Source organism: Canis aureus, chromosome 21, assembly GCF_053574225.1.
Source record: "Canis aureus isolate CA01 chromosome 21, VMU_Caureus_v.1.0, whole genome shotgun sequence".
Lineage (NCBI taxonomy): Eukaryota > Metazoa > Chordata > Mammalia > Carnivora > Canidae > Canis > Canis aureus.
In genome coordinates, this window is record NC_135631.1 from 2,542,586 (window position 1) to 2,560,674 (window position 18,089).

The 18,089-nt window shown below is 40.3% G+C and overlaps 1 protein-coding gene across 4 annotated transcripts in view; it reads right to left on the reverse strand.

The window, feature by feature from the left end:
- The window catches only part of ATL3 (atlastin GTPase 3), a 57,906-nt gene that overhangs the window by 29,707 nt on the left and 10,110 nt on the right, over positions 1–18,089 (reverse strand). For all 4 annotated transcript variants that reach the window (XM_077862115.1, XM_077862113.1, XM_077862112.1 and 1 more), the window contains exons 2-5: positions 14,670–14,884; positions 14,386–14,529; positions 3,729–3,833; positions 3,155–3,205 (exon numbers count right to left, since the gene is read on the reverse strand). In XM_077862115.1, coding sequence (XP_077718241.1) covers positions 3,155–3,205; positions 3,729–3,833; positions 14,386–14,529; positions 14,670–14,876 — 507 coding nt within the window. In that variant the 5' untranslated portion in view covers positions 14,877–14,884. The remainder of the gene's footprint in view (positions 1–3,154; positions 3,206–3,728; positions 3,834–14,385; positions 14,530–14,669; positions 14,885–18,089) is intronic.

Here is an 18,089-nt window from a genome sequence, read left to right on the forward strand (position 1 = left end):
GATATGATATGTGGTGACCTCTGGGGACGGGGAAGGGAGACTTCAGCCTTATCCAAGGTGCCCAATTTTTGGCAAGAACAGCATCATTTCTAATTTCATAAGGGATACGCTGTTAACTTCTAAAAATACAGAAACTACTAGAGTCACCGATATCATATTCCTAATTTATAGAGCCAAATTCAGCCTCTATGAAGAAGGCATAGACTGAAGAGAGGATCTCCACCAGGAAACATACTGGAATCAGGGTCTGCACCAAGGTCATCATGTTAAGATGAGGTCATCAGGGTGAGCCCTAAGCCAACAGGACTGGTTTCCTTGTAAGAAAAAGTAGCATAGACACAGGAGAAGAATGCAATGTGAAGACAAGGAGACACACAGAGGAAAGACAGAAGCAGACACTGAAGCCCTATGGCTAAAGCCAAGGAACGCCAAGGACTGCAGCAAACCCCCAGGAACGAGGTAGGAACAAGCACGGAGTCTTCCCCACAGGCTCACAGAGGGTATGGCCCCGCCGACAGCTGATTTCTGACTGCCAGACTCCAGAACTGTGAGACGATACAGTTTTGATATCTTGAGCCCCCTCATTTGTGGTACTTAGTGACAGCAGCCCTCACACATCACCTGTGCCTACTCATTCATGACCTCTCGGGTCCTGGATGACACGATCCATAAAGAATTATGTCTGCCCCAAACATTAACATGTCTACAGCACTGGGTCCACTGTCTCACACAAACCAGGTGTTCAAAAAAATGTGTGAAAGGATGGAGTCTAGAAAGAAATTTCAGGTGAAACGATGTGAAACTCAAGTATTGATGGAAATGTTTCAGGAACCCTCAACCACTGAGTCGTGGCACCAGAAAAGAATCACCAGTTATTAAGTACAAGCTATTGCTACTAGTAACATTAACAGCCAAAGTTAAGGGATTAGAGTCTTTTTTTTTTTAAAGGAATAGGAATTAAAACTAACTCAGGGTTATCCCTGTAATAAGTGACACCGTCATTCCTTTGCATGCTTCTATGTTTTCTTGAACGTCAGTGGGACAAGTGGAATCAGAAAGGTATGCCAACCCTCCTGTGTCTCTTGCTTCTCTCTCTCTCTTTCTTTCTCTCTCTATCATAAATAAATAAATAAATCTTTTAAAAAAAGAGAAAAAAGAAAGGTACGCCAAGGGGCACCTGGGTGGCTCAATGGTTGGGCATCTGCCTTTGCCTTAGGTTGTGATCCCGGGATCCTGGGATCAAGTCCCCTATCAGGCTCCCTGAGGGGAGCCTTCCTCTCTCCTCATCAATCATGAATAAATAAAATTTTTAAAAAAAAAGAAAGACAAGAAAGAAAGAAATAAAGAAAGAAAGAAAAGAAAAGAAAAGAAAAGAAAAGAGAAAAGAGAAGAGAAGAGAAGAGAAGAGAAGAGAAGAGAAAAGAAAAGAAAAGAAAAGAAAAGAAAAGAAAAGAAAAGAAAAGAAAAGAGAAGAGAAAAGAAAACAGACATGCCAAGAATTACATTCAACTCTGGCATATTCATGAAAGAGTATTTTACAGGAATAACACATGAAAACTGCTGCATGGTGAAAAGAAGATAATAACTAGTAACAGTACTCGTAATAAAAACGGCCCACAGTTATTAAGCACATACTCTTTTCTAGGCATGTAATTCTCTGCATTTTATAAATACTTATTTATTTAGCTTCACCTGGATTTTTGCAATAGCTTCATAAGCAGTCTCACCAAATGCACACCTGTCCCTAAAAATCTATTCTAAATAGCCACAGCGATCCTCTGCTCAAAGTACATCACGCCTCTGCTCAAAACATGGCTCCTATATCCATCCCCCAGAGGAAAAGCCTGAGCCCTTGGCATAGGCCGAGTATGAGCAAGACCTAAATGCCTCTCTGACTTTATCATTAAGCCTCATCCTGTCACAAGGCACCTGGGTGTCTCAGTGGTTAAGAATCTGACTCTTGGGGATCCCTGGTGGCGCAGCGGTTTAGCGCCTGCCTTTGGCCCAGGGCGCGATCCTGGAGACCTGGGATTGAATCCCACGTCAGGCTCCCGGTGCATGGAGCCTGCTTCTCCCTCTGCCTATGTCTCTGCCTCTCTCTCTCTCTCTGTGTGACTATCATAAACAAACAAAAAAATAAATAAAAAATAAAATAAATAAAAAGAATCTGACTCTTGGGAATCCCTGGGTGGCTCAGTGGTTTAGCACCTGCCTTTGGCCAAGGGTATAATCCTGGAGTCCCGGGATTGAGTCCCACATCAGGTTCCCTGCATGGAGCCTGCTTCTCCCTCTGCCTGTGTCTCTGCCCCCCGCCCCGCCCCGCCCCCACGTCTAATGAATAAATAAATAAAATCTTAAAAAAAAAAAAACAGAGTCTGACTCTTATTTTGCCTCAGGTCATGATCTCAGGTTTGTAAGATCAACCCCCAGGTCAGGCTCCACACTCAGCAAGGAGTCTGCTTGAGATCCTCTCTCTCCCTCTCCCTCTGCCCTTCCCCATCATGTACAAGCACTCTCTCTCAAAAAAGAAAGAAAGAGGAAGGGAGGAAGGGAGGAAGGGAGGAAAAGAAAAGAAAGAAAAAGGAAAGAAAAGGAAAGGAAAGGAAAGGAAAGGAAAGGAAAGGAAAGGAAAGGAAAGGAAAGGAAAGGAAGAAAAGAAAAGAAAAAAGAAAAGAAAAGAAAAGAAGAAAAGAGAAGAGAAGAGAAGAGAAGAGAAAGAAAAAGAAAAACAAAAACAAAAAGAAAAGGAAAAAGAAAAAGAAAAAGAAAAACAAAAAGAGAAAGAAAAAGAAAAAGAAAAAGAAGCTCCTCCTGTCTTACCTCCTAGTCCCAACCACTGGCCTCCTTGCTATTCCTTGATCCTGCCAAGTACCCCCCAGCTCTGGTCTTTCTTCTCACTGTCTCCACTCCAATGCCACTCTCCACTCCCCGATACAGCTGCAAGACTTATTCACCCACTCTCTTGGGTTCTGTGCTCAACTCAGTAAGGCCTTCCCTGATTACCCTGTAAGAACAGGGTACAGGACCACTGTGAGCCAAAAACCTTCCCCCAGTTCAACCTATTCTTAAACCTACTCAGCTATAAAATTTTCCCTAGTCTTAAAACTTTTAAATGTAATATGATGATATTAAAATTGTTATGATGAATACATACCTGTAGCTGTTGAAGATCATCTTCCTGAATGTTCTGGGACAAATTATAAATCTAGAAAACAAACACCAAATTGATACCACTCTACCTGCACTTCAAAGGAATCCCAAATAAGCCTAAAGCATTGACCAGAAGCTTTGTACAACTAAAGGTTTACATATAAGAACATGAGGTCTGTTCTATACACATAAGATTGAAATAATCTAATTAATTCTTCCTTTGCACCTTAAAATAGTTTTCTTAAGTTCTCACTAAATCTCCATTTCCTATGTGATGTAATTAATGTCATTTCAATTTCTATTTTTCAGACTTTTCTTGGAGTATTTTATACATACTTATTTATACATACTTAAGTATGTATAAAATTACATACTTATGTATTTTTCCACTTTATGACCAAAGTGGAAAAATAGTTAAAGCTCCTTCTTGAGCTTGTACAAGCCTAACTTATATCTATAGCCTAAAAAGAACATTTACTCATCACCTAGGGAGTTCTGATAACAGAACAACTAAAAATAGATGTACTCCCTTTATCTTATTTCCTCTGCAAATTTTGATCTTAATCAAGTGGTGATACCTGAACAGAACTAGTCATGGTGCTCAGAGCAAAGATGGTGGCACAATCTTTCACAGTGGACTGGCTGTCAAATGCCCCCTGGGTATCCATCAGAACAACTGCAACCTAAAAGAAAGGGAGATACCAAGAAAATGTGTTAGAGTGAGAAGGGGAAAAATGTAGAAAAGAAATCGAGAAGTACAGGTAACAATTAAATGAGGCTTTGGCACCTGTTTGTAGTTCTACAGAAAAGTTAGTTATTTAAGTGCCTTGTCTTGATCAGAGAATTTTCCTAAAGAAGATTATCTGCTCTGATCTGATGAGATGGTATGAAACATAGGTCTACAGAGCAATACATATACAAGAGGAAAGTGCCCCGCCAATTAAAAGAGCCAAACTTTGAAACCAATTAGCTCGCTTGGCAAGCCAGTCATTTGGATATTTTTACTCACAGAAATAATATGATTATCACTTTTATGTAACTTATACATCAGGTCCCATTAATCACGTATTACATTCTTGAGTTTATTTTTATATCTCCAACCCACTACTGTGGTAAACCAGATACAATATAAATCCATGCAAAAGAAAGCATGCAGACTAGAAAGATAAAATCAAACAAATAAAGCCTCAATACGCTGAAACCTAATGACAGACATGAAGGCTTTATCCTTTCCACACTGCATCCATTTTGTGAAGAGGATACTATCAAACTGAACAAGTAATCGGCACTAATCATGGCTGAGACAAATGAAGATCAGAACACAATAGTACTAGATCTCCACCTCAGATCATATAAAATGGATCAATTAACTCAAAGTGATTCAAAAATCTAAATAGGTCAAAATCTAAATGTAAGAGCTAAAACCATAAAACCTTTAGAAGGAAATAGAAGAATGAATCTTCAAGATCCTGGATTAGGCAACAGTATCTTATTTTTTTTTAATATTTTATTTATTTATTTGAGAGACAGCATGCACACACCCGTACACAGGAGGTGGGGGTAGCAGCAGTGGGAGATGCAGACTCTCTGCAGCCCAACACAGGGCTCAATCCCTAGACTCCCAGGATCACAACTTGAGCTGAAGGCAGACATGCTTAACCGACTGAGCCACCCAGGCACCTAGGCAATAGTTTCTTAGATATGACACGTAAAGCACAAACAACCAAAGAAAAAATGGACAAACTGGATTTCATCAAAAATTTAAAACTTTTGCACATCAAGAGATACTAACAAGAAAATAAAGAAAACCTACACAATGAAAGAAACTAATTGCAAGTATTCTTTCTGGACAACGGTCTAGTATCCAGAATAAACAACTGATGAATGGATAGAGAAAATGTAGTATCTACCTACAATGGAATACTACTGAGCCTTAAAAAGGAAGGAAATCCTGCCATATGTGACAACATGGATGAACCTGGAGGACATTAAGTAAGACAAGCCAGTCACAGAAGGACAAATACAGCTTGATTCCACTTATATGAAGTATCTAAAATAGTCAAACTCAGAGAAACAGAGAGTAGAATGGTGGTTGGCAGGGGAGAAAGGGAAATGGGAGTTGTCTAATGTACATAAAGTTTCAGTTATGCAAGATAGTAAGTTATTGAAATCTGCTACACAAAATAGTGCCTATAGTTAACAACACTATACTGTGCACTTGAAATTTTACTGAGAGGGTAGATTTCATGTTAAGTGCTCTTACCACAGTAAAAACAAAGAAAAAGAAAGGATGTGTTCACAAACACTTGTACGTGAATCTTCATGGTAGCATTATTTGTAATGACCACAAAATAAAAGTAACTCATATATCCTTCAAGTGATGAAAGGATAAAATGTGACAGACACATCCACACCACACAGTATTATGCAGCCATGGAAAGAAATGAAGTACTGATGCATGCTACATCGTGGATGGATCTTGAGGGCACTGGGCTGGCAGGGGGAGTGGGAGGGAGGCCAGACGCAAAGACTGTAAATTACATGACTCCATTTGTATGAAATGTCCAGAACAGGCAAATAGATCTGTGGAGAAGGAAAAGAGATCAGCAGTGGTCAAGGGCTGGGATAGGAGGGAAATGGGGAGTGACTGCTAATGAGTAGCAGGTTTCTCTATATAGTATGAAAATGTTCTGGAATTAGATGGCAATGGCATTTGCAGTCTTGTGACTATCCTAAAAACTGCTGAATTATACACTTTTAAAGGATGAATTTTATGATATGTGAATTATAACTCAATGAAAAAGAGCTCATCCTGGCACACATTTACTAACTAGAAAAATGAGGCTGAATCAGGGAAACCAGGATAAACACTAAAGACAGGCTCCTGCGGAACAGGAGTCATACGTACACTAGGATAAAGTGCTGGATATTTGGGGGAAAAGCTATTCTATCATGTAGTGAAATGGTAAACTGCCATAACCACTGTCAAGAACAATTTGGCAGTAGCTAGGAAAAGGGGAAATGGGCATTCTCAAATCTAGCCATTCCAGGTCCAGATAGCTTTCTAATGCTTTGAACCAGAAGCCAATCCAGGCATCCCTGAAACTAAATTTTTTTTTTTTTAAGATTTTTATTTATTTATGATAGTCACAGAGAGAGAAAGAGAGAGAGGCAGAGACATAGGCAGAGGGAGAAGCAGGCTCCATGCACCGGGAGCCCGATGTGGGATTCGATCCCGGGTCTCCAGGATCGCGCCCTGGGCCAAAGGCAGGCGCCAAACCGCTGCGCCACCCAGGGATCCCTGAAACTAAATTTCTGTGTACTGCACTCTGATACTTTCTACTCTGTCCTAGTTCTTTCTTTTTAAATACTGGTTATGAGTCAATAAATTGATTTCTCTACCCTTAATGGGTCATGGACAGAGTTCAAAAAACTGTGGCTTGGAGTCATGCTTGCCACATTTACTCAAGAAGACATTTACCAGATTGCTCACTGTAGCAAGGATTAGCAAATTTAAAAAAGGGGCACCTGGGTGGCTCAGTGGTTGAGCATCTGCCTTTGGCTCAGAGCATGATCCCAGGGTCCTGGGATCGAGCCCTGCATCAGGTTCCCTGCAGGGAGCCTGCTTCTCCCTCTGCCTATGTCTCTGCCTCTGTGTGTCTCTCATGAATAAATAAAATAAAATCTTTAAAAAAAAAAAAAAAAGGAAATTTTTTTTTTAAAAGGAAATAATCTAAATGCCCACCAGTGGGTAAAAGGGCAAAATAAGGTATTTTCATATGATGATTATCAGATAACTGTTAAAAAGAATAAACTAGAGCTACATATTTAAGAATGTAGATTTTAAATTAAAAAGTAAAAACAGGGCAGCCCAGGTGGCGCAGCAGTTTAGCGCCGCCTGCAGCCCCGGGTGTGATCCTGGAGACCCAGGATCGAGTCCCATATCGGGCTCCCTGCATGGAGCCTGCTTCTCCCTCTGCCTGTGTCTCTACCTCTCTCTCTCTCTCTCTCTCTCTCTCTCTCTCTCTCTCTGTGTGTCTCTCATGAACAAATAAAATCTTTAAAAAAAAAAAAGTAAAAACAAATTTACTTTTTTTAAGATTTTATTTATTTACTTAAGAGAGTGTGTGCAGTGAGGGGAGGAAGAGGGACAAGCAGAGGCTTAACCTAAAGATCCTGATATCATGACCTGATCCTGGAAACCTGGGATCAAGTCTGTCAGGCTCCCTGCATGGAGCCTGCTTCTCCCTCTACCTGTATCTCGGCCTCTCTCTCTATCTCTCTCTCTCTGTGTATCTCTCATGAATAAATAAAATCTTAAGAAAAAAAAAGGTCAGCAAACCAAAATGATATCAAAAAATACTGAACTTTAAAAAGTCAATTCAAAAGATAAAATGAGGCCACTACAAATGTTAGATAACAATAAGCAAAGCTTACTTACTACTAAGATTGTAGAGATTTCTAAACTATTATGAAAAATTAATATACCAGTTGCCCCCAAAATAAAAATCAGGTCCAAATATATGTATCAGGTCCACCAATTCTTTTTTTCTTTTTTTTAATTGTATTTATTTCTGATAGTCACACATACAGAGAGAGAGAGAGAGGCAGAGACATAGGCAGAGGGAGAAGCAGGCTCCATGCACTGGGAGCCCGACGTGGGATTCGACCCCGGGTCTCCAGGATCACGCCCTGGGCCAAAGGCAGGCGCTAAACCTCTGCGCCACCCAGGGATCCCTCAGGTCCACCAATTCTACGCAAAGAGATCATATAGGAGTGCCTGGGTGGTTCAGTGGGTAAAGCATCTGCCTTCAGCTCAGGTCATGATCCCAGAGTCCTGGGATTGATCAGGACTCCCTGATCAGTAGGGAGTCTGCTTCTCCTTCTCCCCTGCCCCTACTCATGCTCTCTCTCAAATAAATAAATAAAATCTTTAAAATAAAAAAAGGGTCGTACAGTCAAAAATATTTATTCCTAAAAAGAAGATTATGAAAGCATCTACCACACATTACCGGAAATGTAGAAAGAGTAATGATACAGAACAATTGAAATGAAATTGAAATGACTGAAATGAAAACTGAAGGGCTGATTGTAATGCCACATCTAAGAGCAGCTTTATTACTAACAGCAGATCTTAACTCATTGGGTCTCTTTTTGGCATCTCTGAAATGAAAAGACTGGACTTCCACTTCCAATCAAAATGGAGTTAACAAAGACTGAAACTCTCCCACCTAAAACCAAAAAATAACAAAACACATGAGACAAAAGTTCATGACTCTGGTCATCAGGCAACAAAGGATAATGATTCTTGAGGGAAAGAGAACAGATGAGATGAGCCCTTCTGTTGTCCCAGCTTACTGGCCAAGGCATGGGGGGGTGGGGGGGGAACAGGCAGAACTCAAGGGATTCCCTGAGTTAAGGAGACACAGCTGAGAGTCAAGGAAACCAAGGAAGCAGGAATTCTCAGGCAGAGTGTCTGAGAGGAGAGACGCACAAAGATAAAGAACCCCAGGGATCTGCAGAGTTCAGCTGAGTACTGACAAGCATGTGCGCAGAACACTACCTGAGGCTAAAGAAACAAGCAATCAAAAGGTTTGAAGGAGGGGCAGCTGGGTGGCTCAGTCAGTTAAGCATCTGCCTTCAGATTAGGTCATTATCCCAGGGTCCTGGGATATAGCCCCACATTGGATTCCTTGCTTGGTGGGAAACCTGCTTCTCCCTCTCCCAAGCTTGTACTCTCTCTCTCTCTCTCTCTCAAATAAACAAATAAAATCTTTTTTAAAAAGGCTTAAAGGGAACAGCAGTGTTCAGAGGGACAAAAATGGACCTGTTCCCTCAAGCCAGACTGAAAAAAAAATCCCATAATTCTAGAGTACTCAGAAGAGTCTTGCCTTAGTACTGAGGAATAAATAATTCTAGATTAAGTACTACTCTGGTGCCATTCAATAAACCTTAAAAGCCAGAACAGAAAGGATCCAATAGTTTCCAAAATTTCTTAAATGTATCCTAGAATATGGTCAGGGATAATATGGGAAATGTGGGTAAATATTAAGAAAATATGACCCAGGGGCAGCCCAGGTGGCCCAGTGGTGTAGCACTGCCTTTGGCCCAGAGAGTGATCCTGGAGACTCAGGATTGAGTCCCACGTCAGGCTCCCTACATGGAGCCTGCTTCTCCCCCTGCCTGTGTCTCTGCCTATCTCTCTCTCTGTGTTGCTCATGAATAAATAAATAAAATCTAAAAAAAAAAAAAAAAAAAAGAAAGAAAGAAAGAAAGAAAGAAAGAAAAGAAAATACGACCCAGTGAGTAGAAAAATCAATTAAAATTAATCCAGAACTGGGGATCCCTGGGTGGCGCAGCAGTTTAGCGCCTGCCTTTGGCCCAGGGTGCGATCCTGGAGACCCGGGGTCGAATCCCACGTCGGGCTCCCAGTGCATGGAGCCTGCTTCTCCCTCTGCCCATGTCTCTGCCTCTCTCTCTATCATAAATAAATTTAAAAAAATAAAAATAAAAAATAAAATTAAATTAATCCAGAACAGAGGTGTCTGGGTGGCTCAATTGGTTAAGCGTCTTGACTCCTGATCTCAGCTCAGGTCTTGATCCCAGAGTTGTGAGTTCAAGTCCCACACTGGGCTCGACACTGGGTATGGGATCTACTTAGAAAAAAAAATTTTTTTTTAATTTAACCCAGAACAGATATAGATGTTAAAATTACCAGAAAATGACTCTAAAACATCATTCTGTATAACTGTACTCCATATATTCAAAAAGTTAAGTAGTGACATGAAAGACATAAAGACCCAAACTGAACTTCCAGGGATAACAATCACGTCTACAATGAAAAATACAATGAATTATAAAAACTGGGGAACTTGAAGGCCTAGCAAGAGAAACTGCCCAAAAGGAGAGAGAAAAAGCAAGAGTCAAAAAAATGAACAGGGGATCCCTGGGTGGCGCAGTGGTTTGGCGCCTGCCTTTGGCCCAGGGCACGATCCTGGAGGCCCGGGATCGAATCCCACGTCAGGCTCCCGGTGCATGGGGCCTGCTTCTCCCTCTGCCTATGTCTCTGCCTCTCTCTCTCTGTGTGATGACTATCATAAATAAAAATTAAAAAAAAAAAAAAAAAATGAACAGTTCATCAATGGGCTATGGGACAGCCTGATATACATGTAATAGGAGTTCCAGAGGAGATAAGGGACAAAAAATTTGAAGAAATTATGGCCAAAAAATGTCCAAATTTGATAAAAATTATGAACTTGCAAATTCAAGAAGCTCAATAAAATCCAAACACAAGAAACATGAAGAGGACTACACTAAGGCACATGATAATCAAATTGCTCAAAAATCAAAACAAACAAAAAAAAAAGGCTAACCTGTTAAAAGCAATTGGGGGAAAAAAAACACATGAAGCACACAAGAACAAAGATAACAGCAGATTTGTCATAAGAAATAATGTCAGGGGGGATCCCTGGGTGGCTCAGCGGTTTTGCGCCTGCCTTCGGCCCAGGGCATGGTCCTGGAGTCCTAGGATCGAGTCCCACATCGGGCTCCTTGCATGGAGCCTGCTTCTTCTCTGCTTCTCTCTCTCTCCCTGTGTCTCTCGTGAATAAATAAATAAATAAATAAAATGAAAGAAAGAAAGAAAGAGAAAAAAGAAAAGAAAAAAGAAAGAAACAAAGTCAGGAAAAAGGCAAAGGAATGTCATCTTTAAAGCACAGGAAGGAAAAAAAAAAAAAGGCACAGAAAGAATGGGGATCCCTGGGTGGCTCAGCAGTTTAGCGCCTGCCTTCGGCCCAGGGCATGGTCCTGGAGTCCTAGGATCGAGTTCCACATCGGGCTCCTTGCATGGAGCCTGCTTCTTCTCTGCTTCTCTCTCTCTCCCTGTGTCTCTCGTGAAGAAAGAAAAGAGAAAAGAAAGAAAAGAAAAGAAAAGAAAAGAAAAGAAAAGAAAAGAAAAGAAAAGAAAAGAAAAGAAAAGAAAAGAAAAGAAAAGAAAAGAAAAGAAAAGAAAAGAAAAGAAAAGAAAAGAAAAGAAAAGAAAAAGAGAAAAGAAAAAAGAAAAGAAAAGAAAAGAGAAAAGAAAAGAAAAGAAAAAAGAAAAAGAGAAAAGAAAAGAAAAGAAAAGAAAAGAAAGAAAAGAAAAGAAAAAAGAAAAGAAAAGAAAAGAAAAACAAAGTCAGGAAAAAGGCAAAGGAATATCATCTTTAAAGCACAGGAAGGAAAAAAAAAAAGGCACAGAAAGAATGGGGATCCCTGGGTGGCTCAGCAGTTTAGCGCCTGCCTTCGGCCCAGGCGTGATCCTGGAGTCCTAGGATTGAGTCCCACAATCTCCCTCTGCCTATGTCTCTGCCTCTCTCTCTCTCTCTTTCTCTGTGTCTCTCATGAATAAATGAATAAAATCTTAAAAATAAAAATAAAGCACAGAATGAAAAAGCTGCCAGGCTAAAATTCCATACCCAGAACATTTTCCCAAAAAAGGCAAAATGAACACTTTGCAGACATACGAAAACTAAAAGTCGTCAGCACTAGCAGAGCAGCACTATAAGAAATATTAAAAGAAGTCCTTCAGGCAAAGGAAAAAATGGACAGAAAGAAATATGGACACCCAAAAATGAAGAGCACAGATAATGATAACCACACAGGTATATATGTGGCTTTTTTTTTAAGACTTTATTCATTTATTTGAGAAGGAGAGAGAGAGATAGTATGCGTCCATGAGCAGAGAGGGGGAGAGGGAAAAGCAGGCTTCCTGTTCAGGAGAGGCTTCCTCCTCAGCAGGGAGCCCGCATGACCTGAGCCAAATGACCTTAAGCAGACACTTAACCAACTGAGCTACCCAGGTGCCCCTGGCTTCTCTCCTATTATTTAAATATCTTTAAAAGATAATTGAATATTTCAACTGACTGTTCAAACAAAAAATAAATAAATACAATGTAATTAAAGTAAAATTGGGCAGCCCAGGTGGCTTAGCAGTTTAGCACTGCCTTAGGCCCAGGGCCTAATCCTGGAGACCTGGGATTGGGTCCCACATCAGGCTCCTTGCATGGAGCTTGCTTCTCCTTCTGCCTGTGTCTCTGCCTCTCTCTCTCTTTCTCTCTCTCTCTCTGTCTCTCATGAATAAATAAAATATTTAAAAATAATAATAATAATTAAAGTAAAATATGTAACACAGCCCACAAGCTAGCAGGGGAGAAATGCAATGTCAATTATATCTGTATAAAGCAGTTAAGAAATTAAAAGATTGGATTAAATAGTATCCAAAGACCCTCTCATGAGAAAGTTTCTAATGTTATATTTCAATGTTACAATTTCTTCTCCTAGATTCTTTATTTTAAAAATATTTGATAATATCCATTTTACTATATATTTTTTGTATGTGCATCTATGCATTAAAAAAAAATTAGACAGCTTTCCAATATACCTTTCTCCTGGAATCTCACTAAAAGGGAAAGAGAAATAAAATAAAATATTTAAAGAATTAATGAGGGGCCCCTGGGTGACTCAAGTTGGTAAAGCATCTGCCTTCAGCTCAGGTCATGATCTCCAGGTCCTGGGATCGAGTCCTGTGCTGCTTCTCCCTTTCCCCCTGCTTGTGCTCTTTCTCTCAAATAAATAAATAAAATCTTAAAAAAAAAAAAAAAAAGAATTAATGAGGAAATTTATAAGGAAAAAGATGTGGAAACAGCAATCAAGAATTGCACATCAGGGGACTCCTGGGTGGCTCAGTGGTTTAGCCCCTGCCTTCAGCCCAGGGCGTGGTCCTGGAGTCCCGGGATCGAGTCCCACATCGGGCTCCCTGCATGGAGCTTACTTCTCCCTCTGCCTGTGTCTTTGCCTCTCTCTCTCTCTCTCTCTCTGTGTGTGTGTGTGTATCTCATGAATGAATAAATAAAATCCTTAAAAAAAAAAAAATTGCACATCAACTCTCCAGTTCCCAAACTATCAAATAAAATAGCATTTAGAAAAAGGTTGAAACTGAATAATCTGAAGGGGGGATGTGAAACCTTCAGCCCTGGAGAGAGGTATCAACAGCTGTGAAAGCATGCTTTAGGATGGGACTAAAATAGAAGGAATGGGTTAAAAAGCTGTTTAAGAAACAGCGATATCCCCAAATCCTCTCTGCCGCTTTGAGAAGACACGACTTGCCCCTGACAAAAAAAATGTAGGTGAGGCCATAGAACTGTCACTTACTAGGCACAGATGAGATGTGGTAAGAGGTCTACTGATGGCTGTCTGGGGGGCGGGGTGCTCATCTTCTATACTCTGAGCCCTAGTGTCCTTGATCTGCTTGGCTCTCAGAAGAGTGCCAGCCAGGTCTATGTCACTCTCACAGCAGTAAAAAAGTAAAGAACAGAAGTAACACATAAAACAGTTGAAATCATCAATTGCTGGGAAGTGAAAACAAGCAGAGGGAGGAACAGGGTACTTGATAGCTAGTTTTTGTTTGTTTTTAAAGATTTTATTTATTTATTTGACACAAAGCAAGTGCATGTGCACATAAGCAGGGGGAGTGGTAGGCAGAGGGAGAACTGAGCACGGAGCCCAATGCAGGGCTCGATTCCAGGACCCTGGGATCATGACCAGAGCTGAAGGCCAACCAATTGAGCCACCCAGGCATCCCTACTTTTTGCTTTTAATAGCTATTTTGTTAGAAACTTTGTATTACCATTTGACCTGTATTTTATTACTTTTTTAAGATTTTATTTATTTATTCATGAGACACAGAGAGAAAGGCAGAAACATAGGCAGAGGGAGAAGCAGGCTCCATGGGGAGGGCCCAATGCAGGACTTGATCCCAGGACCTCGGGGTCATGCTCTGAGCCAAAGGCAGGCGCTTAATCACAGAGACCCTAGGTGCACCTACTATTTGACCTTTTTTTTTTTTTTTTAACTATTTGACCTTTTTTTTTTTTTAAGATTTATTTATTCATAGAGAGAGAGAAAGAGGGAGGCAGAGACACAGGCAGAGGGAGAAGCAGGCTCCATGCAGACAGCCTGACATGGGACTCAATCCAGGGTCTCCAGGATCATGCCCTGGGCTGCAGGCGGCGCTAAACCGCTGTGCCACCGGGGCTACCCACTATTTGACCTTTAAACAGTACTCCTCTATTATTTTTAAACCATGCACGTACATCATTTTGATAAAAAATTATTTTCAATTGAATTATCAGAGTACACATTAAAGTTCTCATTCTACTGTTGTTTTTGTTCATTTACAAGTCTTTTCTTCCTTACCTTCTTCCCACCTGGCTTCTCCACAGTAAAAACTTCACTCCAGATCTGAATCCCTGTTGTTTCTGGGTCAGAGCCCCCTCTCCATGAAAATCCTGTTAATGGTTCTTCTGAGTCACCCAACCAATTTGAATGGCCACCTTCCTTCTATAGGACAAATACAAAATTTCCATTAAATCTTAAATTCTGAGTAATTTTACATATCAAGAATAACCCATGAGCTTATTTTGTTCTTTTGAACACAAAAGCCTCATTTTCTAATCTGAAATGAAACAATTCTAGCTTACCTGGAAATATAAGTATCGTAGCATAAAGTCCAAGAAGAAGGACTTGCCCTTTCGGAAGGCACCAGCCACTGATACCACCACCACATCAAGGTCTCGGATGTGGTCCTGCAAGAGAATGCTGGCCAAGGCTTTCTCTTCTAGCTCATAGGAATGCTGGTCTTTCTGAACCAAAACAACCTGCACTGGACCAGGTTTTCGGCTCTCCATGGCATCACCTAGATTGTTGTAGAGAAAAAAAAAAGATTCAGTCCTTTTTAAATCTGTATTTTTGAACATGGGAAAAGTAAAAATCACATATGGTGGCAAAAAAGCGCCAACCACAAGAGAGAAAATGACAAATTAGACACCATTAAAATTAAGAGTTTTGGGATCCCTGGGTGGCGCAGCGGTTTAGCGTCTGCCTTTGGCCCAGGGCGTGATCCTGGAATCGAATCCCACATCAGGCTCCCGGTGCATGGAGCCTGCTTCTCTCTCTCTCTCTCTCTCTCTCTGTGTGACTATCATAAGTAAATAAAAAATTTTAAAAAAATTAAGAGCTTTAAAAAAATAATAAATATAAAATAAAATTAAGAGTTTTTGTTTACTGAAAGACATCAAGAGAAAGTAAAAATCAAAGTCAGACTAGTAATGTTCAAAATACCACTATCCAAAAGATTAATTTCCATAATCAATAGAAATCCATAACAAAAGGATAAATATTCCAATCTTTAAAATAGTAATAAGCAAAAGGCACTTCATTAAAAAAAAGGATATCCAAATGGCCAATAATCCTATGAAAAGGTGCTTCCATACCATTACTTACTGAAGAAATAGAAATTAAAACCATGAGATACTACTACCTGTCCATCAGAACAAGGCTAAAATGGAAAAGACTGACAATATCAACTGTGGGAGAAGCTGTGGTACCACTGAAATTGTCACTCATTCTGACAGGAATACAACCACTTTGGAAAACTACTTAGCAGTATCCATTAAAACTAAACAGGCCTATGATCTAACAATTCTACTCTTAGGTATATAACCAAGAAAAACAAATGCTTATGTCCACCAAAAGACATACATACAAGAATGTTCACATCAGGAATGTCTGAATGGCTCCAGTCGGTTGAGCATCTGCCTTTGGCTCAGGTTATGATCCCAGAGTCCTGGGATCAAGCCCCGCAAAGGGCTCCCTGCTCAGTAAGGAGTCTGCTTCTCCCTCTCCCTCTGCCCCTCCTCCTTGCTCATGCTCATTCTGTCTCTCAAATAAATTAATAAAATCTTAAATTAAAAAAAAGGTTCACATCAACTTTATTCAAAATAGTCCAAAACTAGAAACAATCCAGATGTCCATCAGCAGTAGAAAAGGTGCCTGCCACTGCTAAGCTTTTTATATATGTTTTATTTAATCCTCCGAACAACCCTATGCAGTAAAAACTACTGCCTTATTTTTAAAAATAAGGAAACCAGGATTTACAAACGTTAAACATCTTATCCAACAAGTTCTGGAGAAAAGCTTGAAAAGATCTTTCAGTGGCTAGGACTTGTAGATCACTCTTAATAACCTACTCAACATTTTAGGGGCAATTAATTCTTTAGCTCAAAAGTAAGCACTAATTAGTAGTCTCTGTACCAGAGTTGAAAGCAACAAAGATATTGATTCTTTGAAATTCAGAGCCACTTAGGAGCCACGGATTCATGGAAAGTTTACGAAAGACTACCAGAATGGCGTAGGGGATGAAGCAAAGCACCATTTCCCTATTTTCCCAGTATGCACCACTAGTATTAAAGATGTTTTCATGTAGTTAGAAGGACATTTGTTTTAATAATTATGTATTTTCATGTATATAAGGAAAAAAACATGTCTTACTGGATTATTGCTTAGAAGGATGCTTAATTGAAAAGGCGAATCAATTCAGTTAATTGAAAGATAAATATGAAGTAAAGCATAGTACAAGTAAGCAGATATGGCCAAAATCACAAATACAGTCCCCAAATTACATTTGTCTGGGAAAACACTCAAGGCTGCATGATCACAGCAGGCAAAGTCAACAAAACAGCTTGACTGCCAGACTCTATGCCCATTTAGCTATGGGAATTGTCACTCACTTTTTTATACTTACAATATCAGATAACAACAAAAGGTTCTTGCCAATTTTTAATTTTTTGTCAGGCTAGTGGAAAGCAAGCTATAAATATATATACACCATCACGACATCACTGTAATAAATGTGTATTATTATTTTTCTTTCCCATTACTGCCTGGGTAAAAATTTAACATTGCTGTGAATAATCTCTTACCATCCTTTCTTTGCCACAATAGCAGGTGAATCCAGGACCTAAAGACCTTCAATCTTTCATATAAAAGAACTAACGAAAAAAAACAAAACAAACAAAAAAAAAAGAACTAACGAGAATAACTGATTCAGATCTTAGGGATGAGCCACAGTGTCAAGTACCGTGCAATACTCAAGGCAGGTCCAAAGTCTGTGAGATGGCTGGTTGCTCTCCCCAATATTCATTTTCTTTTTTCTTTTTAAAGATGTTATTCATTTACTCATGAGAGATACAGAGAGAGAGGCAGAGACATAGGCAGAAGGAGAAGCAGGCTCCATGCAAGGAGCCCGATGTGGGACTCTCTCCCAGGACCCCAGGATCACACCCTGAGCCAAAAACAGACACTCAACCACTGAGCCACCCAGGCGTCCCCTCAATATTCATTTTCCCCTGCTGCTATGGAAACAGATTTTTAGCTGGATATAAAACTGCCTAGAAGAAACCTATTTTCAACCCAACCTTGTAGCAGGGGTATTACCATGTGACTAAGTTCTGACTGGAAATCATATAGCCAACTTCTAGGTCATGCATGTTCCCGTTTCCTGCTAGCTGGATGTATTCCTAGGAGGGAGTCATCCTGCACCAGGCACCCAAGGGCAACGCCCCAGAAATACTGGAGCAACAGGAGAGGTAGGGCCTAGGACTTCATGTAGCAGCATTGCCCTGCTGGCTCATTTTTATGTGGGAAAAAAAAAATCTACCTTGTGTAAATAACTAAATTGAAGGCTCTGTCAGGTACGGCCAAACCCCGTAACCAGTACAACAGTCCCCCCAGGACTCCACAGTTAAGTTCGTGATACTGGCTCTTTCAATTCCATCTGTTAAACCATCCAAGTTAACAGACCAATGTGAATGTATGACACATGGCAGGCACACAGTAAACAGCTGGAGAAAGAATGAATCATATGTACTGTAATATAGTTGAAGGCTACTCCCCTGAAGATGCAGGTGGTTTTGTCAGAGCAGCAGGCACAGAAGATAAGGTGACCTGGACTACTGACAAGATGAAATGATTTGATGACAAGAAAGTATGCAGTTGGGCACAATGAATCGTACTACAAGAGAAGATGAAGACCATGAGGTCAGTGAGGGGAAAAAGGTGAT